General features: G+C 37.6%; 1 protein-coding gene across 25 annotated transcripts in view; it reads left to right on the top strand.

Moving 5' to 3' along the window:
• Positions 1-21,588, top strand: part of Pik3c2g (phosphatidylinositol-4-phosphate 3-kinase catalytic subunit type 2 gamma) — a 346,977-nt gene that overhangs the window by 26,902 nt on the left and 298,487 nt on the right. For 19 of the 25 annotated variants that reach the window (XR_005284220.1, XM_038318253.1, XM_038318255.1 and 16 more), the window contains 4 exons: positions 1,692-2,447; positions 7,028-7,110; positions 11,303-11,457; positions 15,509-15,623. Coding sequence is in view for 24 of the 25 variants with exons in the window: in XM_038318253.1 (XP_038174181.1) it covers positions 1,770-2,447; positions 7,028-7,110; positions 11,303-11,457; positions 15,509-15,623 (1,031 nt within the window). In the remaining variant the exon portion in view is untranslated. The remainder of the gene's footprint in view (positions 1-1,691; positions 2,448-7,027; positions 7,111-11,302; positions 11,458-15,508; positions 15,624-21,588) is intronic. The other 6 variants (XM_038318258.1, XM_038318250.1, XM_038318259.1 and 3 more) reach the window with 2 other exon arrangements.

Raw genomic sequence — 21,588 nt, 5'->3', positions numbered from 1 at the left:
GGGATGGGGACATTGTGTGCCATAGAGAACAATGGATTATGAATTGAATATTAGGTAATTGAAATTTACTAAGCAACTAAATTCATTCATTTTATAACAAAAATGTAGTCAAAGACCAAACTAGCACACTGGTAACATCATCACTACCATCTTAACTAAACATTGTTATACCTGAAAGATTTGTGTTGGACATGTTCTAATAGATTTTAAGTTTTACCAAGTTAGGAAGTGAAGAAGTGAATCTACCTAGTAATCTGTTTAGGCGTAACAGGTGGACATGAATAACAACAGGCTAAAAACAAACAAATTAATTATCCTGACTTTTAATACTACCAAGTAATATGAGTATTTTTAGACTTTATGTGAATGATACCACAGTAAAAATAGATTGAATGGAAACACTAAACAGGTTCAGTAGTCCTTCGTGAAATCATGGGACATGGATCATAACTGAAACCACGGAATAGGGCAGCTGGGATATCTCAGTGACTTAGAGTGTTTGTTGCCCTTGCCAAAGCTCAGGTTTAGTCCCTAGGGCCGGGTGGCTCAAGAGTGCCTGCACCTTCAGCTGTAGGGGATATGATGTTCTCTTCTGACCTCTACAGATACCCTCACACATACCCACGGACAGACACACATATACAAAGCTAAATGTGAAAGAAATGTCTAGAACATAAACAGAATGAAAGAACCTACAGTGAAACAATAACTCCGAAGAAAATAAACCACGAAAAGGATCAAGGAGAAAATAATGAATAAACAAAGGAGTATTTGAGAAATAACCAATAGGAGAAATTTAGAGTGTGGTTCTCGGTAGCAAGCCAAAAATGTCAGCAAGGCACCGCAAAGGAAGGATGGAAAGTGCATACCAAATGCTGCACGGGACCGGAGCTTTCTGAAAAGAGCAAAACCTCTTAAGTTTAATGGCATGAAACTCATTAATGAGTTTAATGGAAGTAGTTCTAGATAAGTGAACCAAAGAATTTCCAATTACTTAAATTTAAGGCGTTTTGGAGAGGAAAGTCTCTAGCTACCTATTGTAAGATGATTGGTAACCCAGTGTCAGAGTGGGAGGGAATGAAGACTGCTCAGCGGAATGGGATAATGGTTAATAATGAAAAGACAGTTTAGCTACCACTAGGCATTAACATGCTAGCGTTCACATAGGAAGCTGAATGGCTGAGGAAACACTGGTCTCAAAGAAAAGCAGTGAATTTCAAGGGGAAGATGGGTTTTGTATAGACTAAAGAAGCGTGTGGGAGGAGGAATGGCTAAGGGGCGAGAAGCACTGGCTGTGCCTTTGCAGAAGACTGTGGTTTAGTTCTCAGTTCCCACATGGTGGCTCACAACTATCTGTAACTCAAGTTCTGGGGATCCTGTTGCCCTCTTCTTACATCCTCAGTACCAGGCCCTCAAGTGGTGCCCACACATGCAAAGTAATGTTTAAAGAGAAGCATACCAGAATTAACGTAGACTTGTTTTTTTTTTTCTCAAACAACTATTATGAGTCAAGCCAAAGTTAATAATCTCCTTCAGATTCCCCATGCATTGGTCCTCATGGACTACTTTAGTACTCCAGAAAGTCTCTTGCCAGCCAAAGGAAGAATCCAAGCATTTGTATATTTATTCAACATGTTTCTTTCCTGTAAGTGACTTTGTCACTAAAGACAGTTTTGTTTCCTTTTATCTAGGAAATTTTGTAACTTCTTTTATAATATCAAGGAGATATTTGGGATCAAGAAAATTGTCTCAGTTGCACAAAATCAAAAATGGCATATAGTTGGCCAAGAGACCCAAATGACATTGACCCACAGGTAGATGGATATGATCACCAACACTTTCGCCATGGAAACCAGTGCCTTTCTTCCCACCAGGTCAAACTGGGCTTTGATGAGCTAGTGGAAGAGATCAATAATAAAAACCCACTGTGTGAGAGTGTCAAAGAAGAAAGCCTTCATTTTGTGGTAGGTGCACCAAACTTGGGTTCAAAATGGCAATCCATCCACGGAGCACACCCAAGACACTTGAATGAATTCAGTTCTCAGAGCCCTGACATCTCCCACTTTCAGTATGGAAAAACATCAGCCATTGGTTTTAATCCTACTGTGTTACCTACTCATCAGATCACAGATGAGGGAGACTCCTGGAGAAATCCCAGAGAAATATATCACAGTGCTGAGGATCCCAGGTTTAACACTCTAACTCAGTCATCTACTGGCCTGGATAAACATAATCCACAAAGACAATCAGGAAATGAAGATCATAACTGCCATAGAGAACTTAAAAGCAGCGTCCTCCCTCATTATTCATCGTACCCAATGGACTCTATACACTATAGAGACAACCAAGAAAGTGGAGGTGTGAGCCTCATAGAACCTTCTCTGATGTCCTCTAAAGACCCCCTTCTACCTGGGGCATGGGAGAGCACATCGCTGGAAAATGTGGAGGTATGTGCAATACACGTGAACATGGAAACAATCGCTCAGTAAAGGATTGGATTAATTGATAATAAAGTTAAATAATCTCAAGTAGGAAAATCTATTAGTATTATTTAGAACATTTTATTTATTTAAGAAATTCCACCTTTTTAAAATAAAAACTATTGTAATAAAAAGAAGTACACTTAACTTTCATTTTTCAAGTTCCCACTTCAACAAACCTATTATGTTATATTAGTACAGCCAATGATAGTAAGTTATACTAGCATATTCTAGTACCTTTTAGCAGAAGGACTAAAGAGATGGCTCAGTGGTTACAAACACTGACTGCTCTTCTAGAGGTCCTGAGTTCAATTTACATAACCGGTTGCTGTAACCATCTATAATAGATTCTGATGCCCTCTTCAGGCATGCAGGTGTATATTCCGACAGAGCACTGATATGTATTTAATAAATAAATAGTCTTTAAATAATACATTTTAAAGGATAAAAATACAGCTTGTGTTTAGCTGATGGCATTTACCTATTCTTCCTATTTTATGAAAGTACACATACATTTCATCACATTTATCATTTGAGTCTCACTATGATGATTTAAAATCTTATTATCTTTATCTGCAGAGGGAAATGTTCTTATATAAGTTAGTTCCTATATTATTTGATTGGCAGGAAAGTTGCTTAGGAACCAGACAAAAGTAGGAAATGGAGTCATTACTGTGCCATTGATGCTAATCCTTTCTTTGATTACTTTCTGGTCACTACAATAACCATAGAGTTCTTATATCGTGTTTAAAGATTTCCCTGCTTATAGTATCTAGACACAAATAAAGCCAAAAGTAGACCACAATAAAGAAGAAAGAGGAGGACAGAGAGATGGCACATAAACTTGAGGACTTGAAATCCCCAGCAACCACATAAAAAGTTAGACATGGTGGCATGAATCTACAATCGTTGTACTGGAGAGGCAGAGAAAAGCAGATCTCTAGATTTCTAGTCATCTAGTCAAGCCAAATACATGAGTTACAGGTTCAGTGAGTGACAATCAATAAAGGAGGTGAAGAACTGATGGAGGAAATCACCTAACATCTTTTTCTATCCTACACACACACATGCACACACACACACTTATATACAAAAACACACACATACACATACACTCATACACACACATACACACACTCATACACACATGATCATACACAAAACACACTCATACACAAAAACACACACTCATACACAAAACACACACATCCATTCACACCCATACCCACAAATATATACACACTCATACATACATATACACAGACACTTATACATGCAAATATATATGCACACATACATACATATGCACACACACATATACACCCACAGGTACACAGAAGAAGGAAAAGGAGGGGGAGAAACCTCTGCAGTTACAATATATAGGAGGAACCAAAAAGTTTTATTAGGTAATAATTGGAATAATGCTTTGATACGTTGAACAGAAAGAATTTAGGCTAATAAAAATAGATTTCTTGAATTTGGAGATGTGATTCAAACTGACCTGCTGATAAACAAACAGTAACAGGGTAAAACAATAGATATGAATGAAAGAATACCTAACTCTGCAAGAAGGTCATTGCATAAGAAATGCCATCTTAAATTATCTGAATGAAAAATGAGTATATCTTAAGAATATCTAATTCTTATCATGACAGTACAGTGATCAATATATTTTGTAGAAGGAGATTGCTCTTTCATTTCCCAGCTTCCCAGACCTGAAAAATCACTCAGAAACTGTATTAATTACAACTGTTCAGCCTATTAGCACAGGCTTTTTATTAACTAACTCTTACATCTTAAATTAACCCGTTTCTAGTAATCTGTGTGTCACCACAAGGCTGTGGCTTACCCAGTAAGGTTCTTGTGTCTGTATCCTTTGGCAGCTACATGATATCTTGCTGACTCTGCCTACTCTCTCTATACATATTGCTGTTCAGATTTCCCACCTGGCTTTGCTCTGCTAAACCATTGTCCAAAAAAGCTTTATCCATCAACCAATAAAAGCAACAGATATATGGAAAAACAGCTCACATCAAAATTTCCCTACTGTTATAAATATTGTGAACATTAGACAAAGGTATAAAAACTGCTGACTTCAGGCTTTGGACAACAGTCAGGACAGTACACAGAGTCCCTAAGAGCTGCCAGTAGCTGAGTCTGTGCCTGAAGGTCAGCTCCTTGCAGCTGTGCAGTCTGGTGGAGATGGAGAGCAAAGCTGGGCAGTCAGCTGCAGGTTTCACAAGCAGCTTGGATGTGCTGGATGCTGTGTTGTCGAAGAGAAAGCTATGCAGTGAGTGGGTCCAGAAGTCTCTGGGGATTTATTATGTCTTGGATAAGTATGGGGTTGTTATTTGGAAGACTTGAGATAATATTGAGAAAATTTCTCGTTAGTTGAAAATACTAATTATAGAGTCAAGGAAGCAATAAATTGCAAATAAATGCAAAATCATCCAAATATAGGCAAATGACATTCAACTATTTAAAGTCAAAACGAGAGAAGAGTTTTACAAGGAGTTGGAAAGAGATTTCAGGGAGTGTGGCAACCAGCTGATGGAGTAAAATTTCTCATCAGAGGAGTGGCAGTCAGGGACAGGGGAACTAGAAACAAAGGGAACCAGAGACTAGAAGCAGAGGCAGTGGGATTCAGAGTGATATGGGAGGGTCTTCTGTTTTAATAAAGAAACTGCCTTGGCCAGCCCTTAGGTGGGTGGAGTAGACAGAACAGGAAGAAGGAAGTGAGGTAGATGACTCAGTCAGATGCCACGCCTCTCCTAAGTGAGAGAGACAGCTGTGCCTCTCCTCAGAGAGAGAGAGAGAGAGATGCCAGATGCGATGAAGCCAGCTGCAAGGTCAGAGATGCTGAGTATTTCCCGGTAAGACACCATTCATGGTGTTACAAAGATTATTAGATATGGGTTAGTCAAAATGTGAGTAAGAAGCTGGAAATAATGGGCCAGGCAGTATTTAAAAGAATACAATTTGTGTGTTGTTATTTTGGGGCATAAGCTAGCAGGTGGCCGGGAGCCGGGCAGGATGAAAAGCAGGCCTGCCCGCAGCCCCACACTACATCAGAGTCACTGGACAGAGGCAGTGGGAGCCAGTTACTGTGAGTCAGAGACAATGGGAGTCAGAGATATTGGGAGCCAAGACAGTGGGAAAACTTACTAATGATATCATATTGAACCAAGAGATAAACAGAAAATTAAATAAAACTGAATAAGAGAAAAAGAAAAGGTAAAATTAAAAACACACATTAAAACATGTAAACATGATGACCTGAAATAAAATCATTTTCATAAGTATATTAAATACACATACACTGAAAAGTCCAAACAATAAACAGAAAATAATATACTAGATTTAAAGAACATAAAGGCATAATTGCTATTAGAAAAATATTACCTTGACAGATAGATTAAAAAGGAAAATATCCAAGGGTTTAACTCTCAGCCTGAAAAGGATGATTGCTGTGGTTCTAATACCAGAAAATGTGATTTAAGACAGTATTGCTAGAGTTAAAAGAAATCATGTTGTAATGGCAAAAGAGTCCATCAGAAGGAGATAATAAATTTAATGTGTACACAGTTGATAATAGAGCTTCCAAATACATAAGGCAAAGTAATTTAAAAGCAGACACATATGCACCCTCTAACTGAAAGTTTATTTCATATATTATGAACATATTAAACATATGGCAACAAAGGCACTGAGACACGGAATGATGATTTCTTCATAGTTTCAAAAAACTATCAACAATTCAAATGACTAGGCCGGACAGTGGTGGCGCACGCCTTTAATCCCAGCACTCGGAGGGCAGAGGCAGGCAGATCTCTGAGTTCGAGGCCAGCCTGGTCTACAAGAGCTAGCTCCAGGAGAGGCTCTAGAAACTACAGGGAAACCCTGTCTCGAAAAACAAAAACAAAAACAAAAACAAAAACAAAAACAATTCAAATGACTACTAGGAGGAAAGGGACCAAAGGAATGATGGCATAGTTACACAGTAGAATGCCAATCCTGAGTGGTTTAAAGAATGGACTACCGGTAGATTACAATGGGAAGATGTTTACAAAAGATACATCAGTTAGTAGCAGAAGCCAAAAAAATTTGTAAGTAATTTAGAAATCTAAATGTTGGTCATTACAAATGGGTGGGTAGCATAATCTAATAGAGATATGGGGAAACTTTTAAGAAGACAGTATTGTTCCCCCTCCCTCTCCCCCCTCTTTCTCTGCCCCTCTCTCTTCCCTTCTTCCCTTCCCCTTTCTCTTTCCCCTCTATAACCTATTAAATAAATGCTATACCCACCAAAAAGAAGACAACATTGTTCAATATTTCCTTAGTTATTGATAATACTGATGCATGTATTCTTGAAAACTAAAATTGTATACCTAAGTTCTATATATTTCTCTATATGTAAATATTTCTTCAATAGAATTCAAAAGGTAAAATTAAACCCAAAGTGATCTTTAGAAGATAATAAAATTACATAAACATGTTGATATTGTCTCTGTATTGAGCTGTATTAATTTAACAATTTTTACTTCCAGACAGTTGGTTGTCCCATTCAAATAGTTGAAGTACCTCAAGGAAGTAGCAAGAGCCTGGCCTCATTTTGTGACAAAGTAAGAAAGTAAGTATTTCTCTTTTAACAAGCTTTGAAGTTTTTGTGTCTAAATAAATGTCTCTAATTTTCAGTCCACTCAGTAATTAGTTCTGCATGCAAAATGCAAAATCCCTGCAGCTTGCTAATACAATAAAACATTTTTTTCACAAACTATAATTGATCATCTTGATGACTGTCTTTTCTTTTTCCACTCAAACAAGTACACTTCCTCATTGAAATTTTGATTGAAAGATACTTTATCAGAACTCCTTCTGTTCATTGGTAGTTTGATTTGCAGTGTATTTATAGCTCATGTCATATTCATGACATAAGTGTTTGGGGCATTTGGGCCTTGTAGCTCAGGCCTAAATTGTCACAGGTTCACCTCCCACCAGGGACATTCTGGTCATGTGAGTGCCTTCCAGCAGCTGAGTCTTCTCTCAAGGGAGATGCCATGATGATGAACCAGCACATACATATTTCTCCACTGAAAATATCATTGCTCTCTAGAGAATTCCAGCAATGTCCTTGATCTCCTTGCCAATGTAAACATTAATATTATGATATAAAGATGATTTGCTTTTCTCATGCTGTTGCCACTTATCTAGTGGGAATTTTTCTGTGTCTCTGAAGAAAGTCAGGACCGTGAGGGGTGAGTTCACCCATGGAGATGGTGGGACAGAACTAACGGGAGATCACCAACTCCAGTTGGAATGGGACTGATGGATCATGCGACCAAACCGGACTCTCTGAATGTGACGGATGGTGGGGGCTGACTGAGAAGCCAAGGACAATGGTGCTGGGCATTGATTCTTCTGCATGGACAGGCTCTGTGGGAGCCTTCTCAGCTTGGTTGATCACCTTCCTGGACCTGGGGGGAGTTGGGAGGACCTTGGTCTTAACATAGAGTAGGGAACCCTGATGGCTCCTTGGCCTGGAGAGGGAGGGAGGGGGGTATGGGTAGAGGGGAGGGGAGGGAAGGGGGAGGAGGAGGGGAGGCGATGGAAATTTTTAAATATAAAAAATAAACCATAAAAAATTTAAAAAAATGAAAATTTAATACATTTTCTTTAGTCCTCTTGATTTTTATTTATTTGAAACTTTTGTCTTAAATAAAAGAAATACATATATCTTTATAGGTTTGGCTTCCTACTAATTGATAAAAGTAGATTAAAGATTTGAACCACTAACTAATTTAAAGGATATTTCTGTTTTTAAAATTTCCTCATTTATTTATATAAGTTCATATTTTAAAATAAAAAATAAAAATAATCTTAGAGATAGTTAAAATCAAAACCAAACAAAAAATATCACTGACAACCACATTGGAAGACATGCTCACAGACACACACATGCATGCACATGTATATATAATGCAAATATAGGAACATATGCAAAACTGTATGAATGTTCAATTTTTCATTAATTTCTTGCTAATTTATGAAATAAAAGTCTAAAGGATCCATTAGATTCTTAAATTGGAATCATTAAAGACAACAATACTGATATTTTCATTACTAAAATAAAGCTCAGCAGTTAAGAGCATTTGCTACTCTTGCAGAGGGCCCAAGTATGACTTCCAGCACCCACATCTGGGGTCCACAACCACCTGTCCTTCCTGCTCCAGGGAATCTGGTACACTCTTATGTACCCATTTGCACCTGCATATACCCAATGTTAGTATTTGGGCATCTGCACTGGCCTGCCCTTTGGGTCCTGACGGGATATGTCCTCAGCGGGATATGTCCTCAGCAGCAGCCACTAAGAGTACCTCCTGTGCAATCTGCTATCTTCTCTTTCAAAATGTTGGCCTTGCCCACCTCTTCTCTCTCTCTCTTTCTCTCTCTCTCTCTCTCTCTCTCTCTCTCTCTCTCTCTCTCTCTCTCTCTCTCTCTCTGTCTCTCTCTGTGTGTGTCTCTGTCTCTCTGTCTCTGTCTCTCTCTGTCTCTCTGTCTCTCTGTCTCTATCTCTCTCTCTCTCTCTCTCTCTGTCTCTGTCTCTCTCTCTCTCTCTCTCTTTCTCTCTCTTCCATCACTCCATCACTCATCACTCTTGTTTCCAGGGACCAGTCTCTGGCTCCCTCTCTGCCCCCATCTCTGTCCCCTTCTCTGCCCCTTCTCCCTCCTCTTCCAATAAACCTCCTATGTGAGCCTTGTTGCATGGCATGACTTCTTCCCACCGTTTTTAAATAAATTACAACACCCACGTAGAGAGATGTGCATAGACACATAATTTTTTTTAAATTTTTAAAATTAAAAACAAGTCTACAAAGCTGTAATTTGGTAATTCCTACTTACATATTGTGAGCAACAGCTATCTTAATGCGCCACTGAAGGGAGCATTTATAAACTCCAACAATGCTTCCATTTTCTACCGTAGTTATTCTTAGGTGATAAAATGTGGATGCCACAGCAAAAGGGGCGTGTCTTAGTGGTCTTGTCAGTGACGTGTGCTGTGTGTTCCAAACTCTTAAAAAGCACTTTTCCCCATTGATTTCTTTTTTAAGTAATCATGAGCACCAAAGCAACCAACCACATGGTAAGGTTGGTGTAGTGAAGAGATATGAATGATTGCATCTGTAGCTAAGTGTCTGTGTGCATAATGATTTCCAATCTAAGCACAGCATTCCCTTAATAAGAGCTGCTAGGATTCACTCAGTGCTTTGAATTCTCAATTCAAAACTAAAAAAGGAAATAAGAAAATCAATTTGAAATATTAAGACCAAGTTTCACAAGACATTCTTCCCAACCCACAATGAAATAGATCTGCATATCTTATTGTATTTAATTTTCTAATAATTGCATAAGGTTAGTTAAATGTTATTAGCATTCATTTATGCACCTGTTGAAGATATTCTTAATTTCTTGATTGGATTGTTTTGACATAATTTTTCAAATCTCATTTAAAAAGAAAGACCACATGATTATGAAATATAGTATAATTCCATAATACACAAAAGAAGTCCCAGCTCACACTGAATGCCCTGCAAAGGTTAAGGAAGAATCAAACATGGGCTTGCACTTTAAATTTAACGGTCCCAAATGGAAGAACCTGAAATTGTTCATGCATTGAACAGTATCTTATTATATAAGTGCCAATATCTGAAGCAGAGATGGGACAGGAAGCATCCCTGTGCTATACACCTCAAGGCCCACCCCACACTGACACACTTCTTCCTGCTGGAATCCACATCTTAAAAGTTCCTCTACTTCTATAAAGTCCAATACAATCTGGGAACCAAGTATTCCAACACATGGGCATGTGAGACCATGGAGAATATTTTACATGAGCCAAACATGAAGGATTCAAAGATTAATATAGAATCATATTTTTCCATTTAAGAAGTGTTTGGATGTCAGTAAAACCAACACAAATAAATACCAGCAAGATTTTGTTTCACCACGGGAAGTATTTTGTTTTTGTTGGCACTACAGTGTGTTCTACATATGGCATTAAACATGGGCCCACAGGGACCCGTTATGGCAATACAGATTGATCATTATGATGCTTTACATGGCTTCAGAGTCTGTAAATCCTTTATGCCTTTCCTGTTTAACCCTCACACAAAGCCTTTGAAGTAGGTGGTAACAGCTCCTTTTGTGTGTACAAAGAGGCAAGTCAAATAGTGTGTCTCTGGCTCTAAGATTCCAAAGCAGAAGCATGAGAATTCAAACTCAAAGTGTTCGAAACATTAACTTTTTAGCAGTTCTTTGACTCCAATGTTTGCTAATTTTTCAACATGCACTCATATCTCGATTGTTTTTTGTAAATTCCACAGCTTTAAAGATTTTAGAGAAACAGGGACGTTGTGGATTAGGCAACAACAAAAGAATCAAGATCCAAAGTGTACTTAAAGTTTCAGAGAACTAGGCATGAGCAAGATCTGAGGGAGGAGCCATGGCATTAGGACCAAAGTCAGAAGTAAGTCACCCTGCACTGCTTGCATCCTCCGTCTCCTGTTAGAAAGCATATTCTTAATAATTTTAATTGGAACATTCCCAAGAAGCCTACGGATGCCTCTGTCCTTGTTCTTGGTGTAATTTCTACCAAGTCAACCTGAGTACATGTACCATGCCACAGAGGGAAGGTGGCTGCTTCCTGGTTTTCAGGGTTACAGATCCTGCTGGGGTTCTTTTTCATTGGGTGATAGTTTTCAAAAAATAATAAAATGATGCAGCTCATGTCCTAAGCTCTTTTTTTCTTTGTGTATTCCTTTCAGAATAAGAGAATCGTATAGTGCAAGTGACATTAATTCCAATTCTGGAAAGATCTGGGCAATCACTACTGTTTACCCATCCCAACTCTTCGAGGGCACCAAGTTTAGAGTAAATGTTTCTATTAATGCGGCACCGATGCTTCATCTTCTGCCACAAGGTAAGAAAACTCGCAAGCAGACACACAAATCTCAGTATCATAGACACCCTGAAATCACTAAAGGAACCACCATTTGGTACTGTTTTACCCTTAAGGGAAGTAAGAGGAAATCAGCCTTGAGCTATTTATTGAAGACATCTGAGTTGTGAATAGGGAGTCTCTTTACATAGCTCTCCAGAAATCTTTGTTTCCTTGCAATTTATAATAGCAGGTGGAGCAAATTTTTGGCATGATTAAAATAGATGGAATTTCTAAAGCTTTCCAGATGACGATATATAAGTGAAAATGTCATTTTCTACCCAGCAGGAACAAGTACTTTGTTCAGGTGGATGAATAAATTGTGAGAAAGGGAGTGAGATGGCGACTGCCCCTACCGTGAGAAATTTAAGAGCTCTGTGCCGCATACCCTATTCCAGTTATCAATACAGTTGACTAAGAAGGAGCTCCTGGCTATGGTGCCAAGAAGTTTATGTTATATCATTTTTACTAGGCATTTTCTTCTCTATTACTTGAAGATTTCTTTAAAGTTATATAGAATGCTGGGGTTTTTTTGGTTTTGGGTTTTTGTTTTTTGTTTGTTGGTTGGTCTTTTATTTAGCAGAGCAATGCTTGCTTACTAAACATCCAGCTCTGACTACATGGGTTATTACTCAACAACAGGCAACAATTTTCAGATACACAGTGGACTAGGAAGTGTTTTCACTGTTTACTGTTTGTACTGTCTTCCTCCTCGTTCTAGCTGAGGCTTGAGTAAGCACAGAGGATACAGACAGAGACCTGGTGTGTTGCTATACCCGTTAAGAATCTGGCTTTAAACCAACTCATGCTGACTGAAGCAGAAAAGAAAACATTTTTAAACAATATAAATGTTTCTTACAGAGTTTAAGAGTAGGAATGTGTCAAAGATTTAGGGGTTAATTTGAAGCACAAATTTTGAAACTCAGAATTCCCTTAAAGCCCAAAGCTGGTCTCTCTGTCACTGTTTCCCGCAGCTTGTTCTCTGCTGATTCACTCATTGTCTTGTTTCTCCAAAACAAGAAAAAAAAAGGCCAAGATTTCAAGCATATGCACTGTTTGTCCAATGACCTACAATCAGTCCATCTCTCTATTACCTCCAGCTCCCAATATTCAAAGGCAGGATTGTGTTTCTCCAGCTAATGGTGCTTCATTTTGATCTAATCAACACAGATTCTGAGTCCAGTTGCTTAAGTTGCTGGAGAATTAAGGGTTAAAGAATGAGAAGAGCTACATGAAGTGAGAGATGGCATGAAATGAACAGAATGTCTATCAAGGGCTACAAAAAAATACAGGTATAAATCTACTTAAAGGAAGCCCTGGTATGGCTTGTTGACAATATGTGAATGAGGTGCATCCATTTATGATAAAGGCTTACGGATAAAGATAGTGGCTCCAGGTTCAGGCATACTAAATATGAGACATCCAACAGGCCACAAGCAACAGATGACAGGAGACCTCACTTCACAGGAGCTCTGTAGACCGTTCTCTGAAGCTCCACACTCTGGGTAACTAATTGCTTGGAACTGAAGGAATTCGGATCTTTGGGACCAGTCCTCTTTGGAACTTGCTCTTCTGTAGTCTTCCCATAGACCTGACAATAGAAACTAGGTTTCCTCACCCCACTGCAAGGCAAAAACACTTACAAATATTGTACTAACTATTTATTACCTTTCCATGTGTAAGCTTCCCATAGTGAAACTTTAAGGCCTGTCTTGTCTCATAGTAAATCTTAGACTCTTCTGCTCCAATAAAACTAAAGTAGGGGAGAAAGAAGGTAGACAGTGGGCTGTGCAGTCTTGGATGAGCATTAAGAGAATATTTGTAACTAAGTAATAATCTTTATATGCTTCATGTAGCTCAGCACCTGTAGCCCTGACACCAAGAAAGTCAAACCGAGGTGTCTTTGAAATGCTTTCTGTTGTTTGCCAGAGTCCTTTGCTCAGAATTTTGTCAGTGGCCTCATTTTGAACTAACTTTAATCCATACCATCCTTTCAATATTCCCAAGCTATAATATCATTAAGTACCCTCTGCCAGGATAATGCATGGCCATCTGCCCTTCCCTCATGACCTCTATAACTTTTTCTCTAATACTTTCTTTAATGACATCTTGATCTACCATAAATCTAAATTTTCAATGTAGCATGTCCCGATTTTATGGCAGCAATGCCATTTGTACCACTCCGTTACCCCATTTCAGTCAAAGTTGTTTTCTCCCAACAAGAAAAAGGGGGAAAAGAAAAGGAAAAAACAACGAGGAGGAGAAAATGAAGAGAAAGAAAGAAGAGGAGGGGGGGGAAGAAGAAGAAGAAAGAAGAGAAAGAAGAAGAAGAAGAAGAAGAAGAAGCAAAGAAGCGGCACTGAAATTCCGGGACTCGTCCCGAGGATAGCGAAGAAGAAAGAAAATAAGAAATACCAAAGAAGAAGAAGAAGAAGAAGAAGAAGAAGAAGAAGAAAAAGAAGAGATAAAAGTATAAAATAAATCACAGTTAAGTAAACAGAATTTCAGACAAAATTCCACTGGAAAATGCAGTTGGACATTTAAAATTGTCTACTAAAACTTCTTACTGACTGAGTATCTTCAAGAGTCAGCACTACCTGCTTTTCGTGATTGTCTCACACTGAAAATTCATTGGCTCCTACTGAAAGTTCATTGGTTCACACTAAAAATGCATGAAGCATTTAAAATAGATTGACCACATTGATCTATTTTGTTTACATCAACCAAATGTCAGATTCACAAAGGACAGAGACTATGCCATTACAAACTTTTTGATAAGGAAACTGAGCCCCAGCTGTTGAAGAACATGTTTATGTAAATCTACTAAAAAAGTCTATATTGTAGGCATGATTTAGCATAAGAGAGCCACATTTTTATGGTAGTAAAATTTTCTTAATATCAAGTCAATATCATATGTTTTTTTAAAAATATTTGCTTATATTACTTTTATGTTTATATGTGTGGGCACAAGTGTATGTACCTGCAAATGTGGTGTAGGAGGTCCTTCTGTATTTGTGTTGCTTTCATTGGTTGAATAAAGAAACTGCCTTGGCCTTTTGATAGGGCAGAAAATTAGGTAGGCAGAATAGATAGAACAGGATTCTGGGAAGAAGGGCAATGTGGAAGATGCCATGATTCTCCTGCCTGAGACAGACGCTTGTTAGAATCTTTCCCAGTAAGCCACAACCTCGTGGTGATATACAGATTATTAGAAATGGGTTAAATCAAGATGTGAGAGTTAGCCAATAAGAGGCTAGAGCTTATGGGACAAGCAGTAATTTCATTAATACAATACAATTTCTGTGTGGTTATTTCAGGGGCTAAGCTAGCCAGGCACTGGGAACATGGCCTGCTTCTCCTTACAACAAACATGCATTGCAGTGCCTGCTGAGGCCAGAAGGGGTCACCATCTCCCCTGGAACTGAGGTTACATGCATCTGTGATGTTCCATATGTGGGTGATAAGAACCAAACTCAGTTCATGCTAGGGCAGAAAGTTCTCCTTATCGCTGCGCCACCTTTCCTGCCCCAAATGTATCTCTTTCTTTTTCTTTTAAAAGTTTATTTTATTTTTTTATTATGTGTATGGTTGTTTTGCTCTTGGAGAGAAAACACAACCTCGAATCTCCTAGAACAGGAGTTATAGACAATTGGGAACTGCCGTGTAGGTGCTGAGAATTGAACTCATGTCCTCTGAAAGAGCAGCCAGTGTTCTTAAGTACAGAACCATCTGTCTAGCCTCCTAAGAATACCTTTTGTGCAGAGCCATAATGGATCAAACGGTTTTAATGTGAGAAGCACAATAACTAACGTTGACATTTTCCATTCAGACAGAACTGAACTTAAAAATGATTGCAAGCACCCTTTATCTAAAACAACCATGAACCTAATAAATAGACAAATAAATGTGTTGTACTTTAATCCCCCTTGGTGGCTACAATACTTCATAATGAGATTATCAGGTTTTGGGCTCAAAAGCTTCACAGTCAATGTTTCAGAAGCTCTACTCACTTTCATTCTTCACTTTTTTTCAGCTAATTATCTTGTCAAAGACCTAATTGCTGAAATTCTGCTTTTATGTGCAAATGAGCAGCTTTTCCCCAACGAGTATCTTCTAAGAGTATGTGGCTCTGAAGAATTTTTACAGATGTAAGTATCTTATTAAAGTCAATTTTGGTTGCTATAATTTGTCAGTTTTAAGCAGCAAGGTTTTGTTTCATTGTGTTTTAAAAAGACATCTTACAAACAGTATGTCTGTTGAGGATATGCTAATGGATTTCATGTGAGATGCTACCCCTAGGCTTAGGTATTTGCTTGGTCTCCAAATGATGGTGCTTTTGAAACTTTTGGGATGCAGTGCCTAGTCACTAGAGGGTTGGTGTTTGAGGGTTACACCCACTTGCAGCCCCCATCTACCTCTGTATCCTGATCTATTAGGACATGAGAATCCACAGCCACAACCCCTCATCTAAGCAAATGGAGCACCCTTGCCATGTTAGCATCCCTAACATGATGGGTGGCACCCCCTAAAACCTTCCCCCTTAAGCCATTTCTTCACTTTCCCAAAGTCACAGAAAAGTAACTAGTATAGAAACCCTGCTGGGGAAAGAACTCAGAGTCTCGCACTTGCAGCCCTGTGACATGAAAGTATTATTTTATATTATTATTTGTATTTATTTATAGATATAATGATCTGTGTGTTATTGTTTTATGTGTATGGGTGTTTCACCTACATGTATGTCTGTCTGCGCACCATGTGCATGCAATGCCTGTGGAGGCCAGAAGAAAGCATCAGATCCCCTGAAATTGGAGTTACCCACAATTGTGAACTGAGATGAGGATGCTGGCATTGAACCCAGGTCCTCTGGAAGAACAGCGAGAACTTTTAACTGCTAAGCAATCTCTCTATTCCAAAAAAGAAGTTTTATAAGAACTGTGACTTGGGGTAACAAACTGATTCTGTTATCCTAGGATGATGATCCCCAGTGAAGGAGACTTCAGCTTTAAAAAATCAGAAGCTATTGGGTACTCTACCTGTAACAATGCTATTTGGAAAGATTACAGTTTGGAATATAAATTAGTTCTTTGGTAATAAATAATGATTTTTAAAATATAGGAATTTTAAGATTAAAAATAATAATTTTCATAATACAGTAAGTTGTTAGTTTATATTTATTTTATTTTTATGAATTTTATTACAAAATTTGCAAATCATAACACACTGATATCAACCAGATAAAAAGTCTATGCATCTCACTGAACTTCTAGATAGTTGAACGGCCATTTAAAAGCTGTGGGCTCGGTTTAGATTTTACACATTCAGCTATCAAACTTATTTTTATGCATTTATCCACCACACGCAGATGTAAGAGAGAGAAAGAGGGGGAGAGAGAGAGAGATGTGCAATGTAGACTTAAAACAATGTAAATAATTAGCTTTCTATCCTCTTTCCAACTTTGCATTCAGTTCTTCCTGTACCCTGCTATAAACTACTGTGAACTACTCCCCAGTCAGAATGGCTATGATCAAGAAATCAACAACAACTGTGGGATGGGACATAGAAGGAAAGGAACCCTTATTCACTGCTGTGCAAGTTAATACAACCAGTGTGGAAGTCACTGTGAAGACTTTGCACAAATTTAAAAGGATAATGACCACATGGCCCAGTTGTTTCACTCCTGGGAATATAACCAGAGAACTCCATAGCCTATTATGGAGATATTTTGTTGAAGGGAGTGGCGGGACTGCGTCCCGCCACTTGGCTAGCTTTACCCAAAATAATTACACGGAAACTGTATTCATTTAAATACTGCCTGGCCCCTGGCCCGTTTTCTGTAGCTTCTTATTGGTTGATTCTCATATCTTGCTTTAACCCATATTTAGTAATTTATATAGCACCACGAGGGGTAGCTTACCAGGAGAGATCTTAACCTGCCTCCATCTCAGAGAGGAGAGCTATGGCGATTGCATATGGCGACTGCCTGAAGCATCTCCCCAACTCTGCTTCCTTTTTCCCACAATTCTGTTCTGTCTACTCCGCCTACCTAATTTTCTGTCTCTTAAAGGGCCAAGGCAGTTTTTTTTATTAATAAAAGTAACACATAGACACTCCTCCATCATTTCCCCTTTTTCTGTTTAAACAAAAAAAGAAAGGCTTTAACTTTAACATAGTAAAATTACATATAACAAAACAGTTATCATGCAAGAATTACAGATACAATATTTAAATCTATTTTATCTTTTATCATAACTAAGGAAAACTATAACTATCTATCCATTCTTCAACTCCATCAAAGAACCCAGAAGGATATAATATTACCTAAGTAAACAAGTCATATGCAACTTTCAAACTCCAGAAATGACAGAGACAACTCGCTGCCTGGACAGTCACCCAAAGTTCCTCTGTACCGTTGGGGCATCCATCTTCTTACTGGAAAATTCAAATGTCACTGCAGGAAAAACTCATTGTTCATTGTGAAAAGCTCAAATATTAATCACATAGACATATACAGACATACATATATTTAATGAAAGGCATGATAGATATGTTCAATGAAAAGTATGAGAGGTATGAAGAAAAGCAAAGATGTTTTCTAAACTCATATTTCTTTCTGTCCCATATCATTATTGCTACTTTATTCATGACAAAAATTAATTTAAGTCAACCAAATTGTACATTAGCAGATTAATAAATAACAATAATTTGATACACACAGACATATAAAAATCCTATTCAACTCCAAATAAAAAGGTAATCACAAAATATGCAGGAAAATGAATGGACCTAGGAGGTATACTATTAATAGTGGTCAAATGTCCTAGAAAGAAAAATACAGCAATTGCCTCCTCACCTGCACATTCTAGCCAATAACATATGTACATGTGTAAACAAATGTTCTTATAGGAACAGTACACAGAAAATACCCCAGTAAGTTTTAAAGAGCTTTTAAAATAATTTAGACAGTTAACTAAAACAACCTGAAGCCTGATATGATTTTAAACTTTAAATATTTATTTAGTTATTTTTAAAAAAATCAATTTTAGTTATCACAACAAGCCACTTGCTTGTCGTTACTTGGGGACCAGCCTTGAAAACACAAGGCAGCTTTAAGAAAAGATAAATACTTCTCTGTAATAGAGCATAATGACTCAAATGTTTTGCAGTCATGTTTTTCCTTTGTGTTTGTGCATGATTATAAATTTTACGAACATCCCATGAGACTAAAAAGCATTCTGTTTGAGAGTTCCATTTGGTCATTGTTCTAACACAAATGCACTTGAAAATACTTCAGAGATGAGTCACACCCAATCCAATAATCTGGGGTACCAGATTCACTGGGAGTGACTCCTGGAACTTCTTATTTGACTTTTTGTGTTATGAGTTATAACAATAATTGTCATAATGTACTCATGATTGCTTTGCTACACAACGCAGATAAGCATTATTTACCTGTTTGAGGCATACTCAACAACTAGGCTGGTCCTTTCCCTCAGCCTATGATTGCAGCTTATATTCAATTCAACCTCAATAAAATGTTATACTTTATTTGATTTCTTCATGACCCATATCAAAAAAAATGTCTTCTGAATACATAAACTCCTAAACTCATGCCCGGTCTTCAATACCAAAAATTGAGATCAAAGAGCATGAAAGAACTTCAAATATCTGCACCAAATTTTAGCACCAGGAAATATAACACAGAAAACTGTATCACCAAAGAGGTAGGACTTCAAGAATGTGTGATGCAGAATGATTTTCAGGGTACATTCTTTTTTAAAAACTGTTTCCAATAAGTAAAGCACCCATAAATACCTGAGCTGTTGTCTTATTGTAGTGTTACTCAGAATATTTTACATGCTTTCATGTTAATATGATTTTTGTTATGCAGAACAAATTGGGTTTTTAATATTTTTATAGTCATCTAATTGTCTTAAAATTTCAGTTGATCAGGCTAGACTAGTGAGGAAGTTACAGAGTATTTGCATGACTTAATTACATTTATTAGCTCCCTAAAAATAATTGAGGGACCAAAATACTCAAAGTAGTGTGTGTATGTGTGTGTGCATATATACTATTATTTGAGTTACAGTTTGCCAATATTGATATATTTATGTTTAACATTCAGATAGTATTACCATTCTTTAGAATATCCAAAGAAATATAGATATCCGGTTTAAATTTCATTTTTTAGTTAATTACTATATCATTTTTCTAAAGAGTATCTCTTTAAAATGTAGAAATCTGCTCATGATGTTCCATGGGGAGCTGGAGAAATGGCCCATGGGTGAAGTGCTTGTAGAAGCATAGGGACCAGAGTTCATACCCCTAGCACCTGAGCTCATACCCTTAGCACCCGTGTTAAAGTCCTTTATGGGGATGTGATCCTGTTGTCCCAGTGCATTCTGGCCAGCATGTCTAGCTGAAATGATGGGTTTCCAGTTCAGCGAGAGGCTCTGTCTCAATAGTGCTGAAGAGACTGATTGAGGATTAACCTCTGGCTCACACATACCTGCATTGTTAGCCATACCTGCATATACATTTGCACATAGAGTTTACATGAAAAGAAATGTTTTCTACAGAAGGAACACATGTAACATGCAGCAAGTTAATTATGAAATAAGAAATACTTTAGACCTTCATACTGATACTCTTATTCATCTGGATTATTCTATTTGATAAAATTGCAATGGTAACAATAGCAACTGTCAGTAAGTCCTAATCACTTGCTTTGTGTTGTCTAGACATCTAAGTCTCGGAACATATCCAGGAGATAGTTAATATAGTGCCCTACTTTATACATGGGAACATTCAATCTTTCTTCCAGGTCATAAAGAGATAGAATAAAAAATAAATTCAAACTGGCATTTGCTTGAACTGCTCTGCCTTTCCACTGTGAAACACTTGATTAGAATTCAGGAAAGAAATAGTAATAGTCTTTTGTGCTGTGGTCGTCAGAAAAATACACACAATTTTGCAAGGGTTGGGAAGAGTAGAGACCGAGGGTCAGATTTGCCTGTTCCCACAGTACTAAAAGTGACATTTACAAATGTTTGATCAGCGAATTAAAATACACAGATGGCTCCAACACAATCCCTGCCATTTTCCTGGTCCTAGTATGAGTGTCATTATAAGACTAGAAATCAACAGACTGCAGGTCGGTGGGAGGCAGGTAAACATCAAGAACTTAAAGCAGTGCACAGAAAAGTCAATGACCAACTTCTACTAAAGAATGAACAACCAGGCAGGCACTCAGTGATCGATAGTCTCAATAGCCTCAAAAAATGTAAAGTGCACTAATAATTTGTTCTTACAAATAACCACCAACCGACCAAAACAGGCTCAAGAAAGTGAGTCGCAATTCAAATGGACAAGGATACTAAAAGAGTTTAATATAAGAAACACACATTTAAGCAACCAATTATTATCATTATTTAATGAAACATGTTAAAATACTGAGGAATTTCAGTAAAATAATTGGCATCATTCACAGTTGTTAAGATGTAAATGGATGCAGCAGGAGCTGAGGAAATTTGGTCCAAAAATAAAATTCATCTAAAGACTTTATAATGTCTTTAACCTGTTAAGTAATTCTGCTTCTACAACTTGTCTTTTCAAAGACCAAGTCTCATGTCTATCAAGTCAGCCTTGAACTTTGTAGTGTTGTCCCATTAGTTTCTGCTCTGCCCGCCTCTCCCTCTGAAATGCTGGGAGTGCAGACATATGCCAATCTCCTGAACTCAGGTTACAAGGGGTCACTAGGACCAGGGAGGGCTTCGTGCGCATCAGGTAAGCACCTACAGACTGAGCTACATCCTCAAGCCTTTGCTTTTACAAATATTACTAAAAAATCATAAATGCACAAAAATCTTTGGCTATAATGATATTTTTGGAATATCTTAGTATCCCATGGGGGAAAATGTAAAACAGCTAGATTTCCACATTACTTAAAATAAATGCAACACATCTCTTGAGACATAATTTAATAAAAAAGATGGCATTCATTAATGATTTAAAGATAGCAATATAAATGATATAAACTCATGTGCTGTAAATTACAAAAGCAAAAAATGCCTTGATTTACATTTTTCTTTAAATATAAAGTATGAAATCTGT

This window comes from Arvicola amphibius, chromosome 2 (assembly GCF_903992535.2).
Source record: "Arvicola amphibius chromosome 2, mArvAmp1.2, whole genome shotgun sequence".
NCBI lineage: Eukaryota > Metazoa > Chordata > Mammalia > Rodentia > Cricetidae > Arvicola > Arvicola amphibius.
Note: the sequence above shows the minus strand (reverse complement) of the source record. Positions and strands in the feature narration are given on the sequence as shown.